A 3,232-nucleotide genomic window follows, 5' to 3' on the forward strand; every position below is an offset into this window, starting at 1 on the left:
CACTGACTGCTCTTCCAGAGGTCATGAGTTCAATTCCCAGCAACCACATGGTGGCTCAAAACCATCTGTAATGAGATATGGTGCCCTCTTCTGGCCTGCAGGTATACATGCAGACAGAACACTGTATACATAATAAATAAATCTTTAAAAAAAAAGCAAAGCAAACAAACAAACAACAACAAAACACTAAGACAAAAAAATTGCAAAATACTAGCTAGGCACAGTGGCATATGCCTTTAATCCTGGCACTTGAGAGGCAGAGGTAGGTAGATCTTTATGAGTTTGAGGCCAGCCTATTCTACATAGTAGGTTCTAGGACAGCCAGAGGTACATAGTAAGACCCTGTCTCTAAGGAAAAAAAAAAAAGGCTGGGCAATGGTGGTGCAAGCCTTTAGTCAGGAGGCAAATCGAGTGGGCCTCTCTGAGTTCAAGGCCAACCTGGTCTACACAGCAAGTTCCAGGACAGGCTCCAAAGCTACTGAGAAACTGTTTCAGAAAAATAAAGAAAAGAAAGAAAGAAGAAAAATACTACAAGGGAATAATGATTTAAGAGTTGACTTTTAAGAGTAAGGCAGGAAGTTAAGAGGTTAACATTAGACAGAACTTGGCAGGCCCAGATAATTTTATTTTAGGCAGACTACTTAAAATATAGCTATTGCAAAAAGAACGAAATACTTAGCAATTCAGAAAACAGTTTTGCAGGTCAAAATTGGAATCAATTCACCAATGGACAGACTTTCAGACAGCTTCAGGAAAAGTTGCCTTTTTATCTCAGCTACTGTGGTTTGTTGGCTACCTGATATCTAGACCGTATTCGTTTCTAGAACCCTCTAGTCTTGTTTTCTTCCATGTAGACCTGAGAGAACTGTTACAAGACCCTGAGCCCTCCTTGCGCATCATCGCCTCCCAGGCACTGTTCCGAATCCAGAGAGTAGGGAGTCAGCCAGAAGAAGCCCAGAAAACAGTCTGCAAGTTGAGGAAGCTCTTCAGCTGTCTTCATACTTAAAATGTAAAACACATGACGCAGGTAAGAGCGAATCCTTCCAGAAACCACAGAAGTGACATGCTCCATTTTCTCTCTTTTTCAAATGTTACCATATTTCAAATGTATCTATGAATGTGTGTAGTGTGGAGGTCAGAGGACAACTTGTGGGAGTTCCTTCTCTCTTTCCCCAATGGGATCAAACATAGGCTGTTAGGCTGTGTAGCAAATGTGTTTACCCATTAAGTTGATCTTGCCAGCCTGTATTCCGTTTTTCTTTCAGACTTAGGCAACCCTAGTATGAAGCTACTATGCACTTAGTTACCTCCAACATTATCCCCGCTTAAAAAGCGTTGTAGTAGTTAAAATATATCAGGGAGTTAAGTTCTTGGTTTAAATTTGCAGACATAGTAAAAACTGTCTTGAGTTTGAGTCATGTAGACATCCACAAAGTTTAAGTGCTGCTCAGTGCTTTAAAGAGACAGAGGGCGGGGTGGGGTTGTTGGGGAGATAGTCAATGGAAGAGTAGGAGTGTGCACGCTCAACAGGCGAGAGGTCCTGGGTTCGGTGCACAAAAACAAACAGGTCATGTGTGTATGTGTGTAACCCCAGCACTTGGGAGGCTGAGGCAGGAGAATCAGGTATTTAAGATCGTTCTTGAGTTTGAGACTAGTCTCTACTTCATGTAAGTCTGCTATATTCTATCAAAAAAAAAAAAACAAAAAAAAACAAAACGAGACTTGGGGGCTGGAGAGAACTTAGTGGTTAAGAGCACTGATTGCTCTTCCAGAGGTCCTGAGTTCAATTCCTAGCAACCACGTGGTGGCTCACAGCCACCTATAATGAGATCTGGTGCCCTCTTCTGGCCTACAGGAAGGAAACTGTATGAATAAATAAATCTTAAAAAAAAAAAAACCAACAAAATTTATGCAGCCACCTTTAATGCCAGCTCTCAGGAGGCAGAGATAGGCACGTCACTGAGAGATCCAGGCCAGCCTGGTCTATATAGCAAATTCCTCGGCCAGCCAAGGATACATAATAAAACTTTGTATGAAAACAAAAGAGTCCTTAAGTAACAACAGAAAAGACAAAAGAAAAATTCCAAATAACTATCAGTGTTGCGGTGTTAGTATTATTGGCTTTGTTGTTAAGGCTAATTGATTAAGGACAAGAAATACCAGTCTATTTTTACATTTTCATACATAAGGCCTTTCTTCTTCCAATTCTGTTTGATGCCTGTGAACAATAGCAAAACTCTGACAGGGTTATAATGCTGACTCTATCCCAGTCTATACAAAGTCCCCACGCCTTTCCCCCAATGTTCCTAATTTCTCCAACTACTGCTGCCAGGCCCTTGGTGGCTCTAAGGTGGAATCTGTTTACTACCTACTGCCCACTTTAAACTTAATTGAAGAAAATGTTCTCAGAAGATGAGTTTTTCTAAGAAACATATTAGTTAGGCTGGAGAGATGACTCAGGAGTTAAGAGCACTGACTGCTCATCCAAAGGACCAGGGTTCAATTCCCAGCACCAACATGGCAGCTCACAACTGTCTGTAACTCCAAGCTCTGATACCCTCAAACAGACATACATACAGGCAAAACACCAATGCACGTTAAAAAAGAGAATGAAACAGATTAGTTTATGTTGAGTAAATACTTTAACTTCACCTAGAAGGGTGGAAATCCCTAAGGGCATACTAGAAATGAGGTATTAAGTTCAACTTTCAGGCTCTTGTGTTTAGTGGAGAAACCTAAGCAGAAAGCCAGAGCTGAATTCCCTGGGGTGATATGGGGAGAAAAGAAATGTGACAAGGCAGGTGAAGAGCCAGCAGTGAACGGTACTGTTTGTGTTGTCGAGTGAGCGTCTGAATCTGTATTCACCTTCTTTCCCAATATTCACTGCTATCTCTCTGCTGAGATGTCTTTAGGAACAAATTCCTCTATGGTTCATAGTGAGTGGGATGTGGCAATCTGCTAGGTGTAGCTCTAGGAGGTCAAAATGAAGACCTTAGTTGTCTGATGGATTCAGATATGTTCAACATATATATAGCCTGTGGGCCACAGGTATCCTACACCTACATCACAGTGTCACATTGGACATTCACTCTGAGTCAGAGTCAAGACTCGCTAAATCATTACATATAAATCACTACATACAAGGAATGCTAACTAAACATACATTTAAATTACATTCACCCCTCATATTCTCCTTGACTCCTGTAGTATGAATTCTAATTGTTCTTTGTTT

The 3,232-nt window shown here is 41.1% G+C and overlaps 1 protein-coding gene across 2 annotated transcripts in view; it reads left to right on the forward strand.

Moving 5' to 3' along the window:
• The window catches only part of Mroh8 (maestro heat like repeat family member 8), a 79,063-nt gene extending 78,046 nt beyond the window's left edge, over positions 1-1,017 (forward strand). For both annotated transcript variants that reach the window (XM_005363024.2, XM_026787108.1), the window contains one exon: positions 855-1,017. In XM_005363024.2, coding sequence (XP_005363081.1) covers positions 855-1,006 — 152 coding nt within the window. In that variant the 3' untranslated portion in view covers positions 1,007-1,017. The remainder of the gene's footprint in view (positions 1-854) is intronic.
• The last annotated feature ends 2,215 nt before the right edge of the window (positions 1,018-3,232 follow it).

The sequence above is a fragment of the Microtus ochrogaster genome, linkage group LG8, assembly GCF_000317375.1.
Source record: "Microtus ochrogaster isolate Prairie Vole_2 linkage group LG8, MicOch1.0, whole genome shotgun sequence".
Lineage (NCBI taxonomy): Eukaryota > Metazoa > Chordata > Mammalia > Rodentia > Cricetidae > Microtus > Microtus ochrogaster.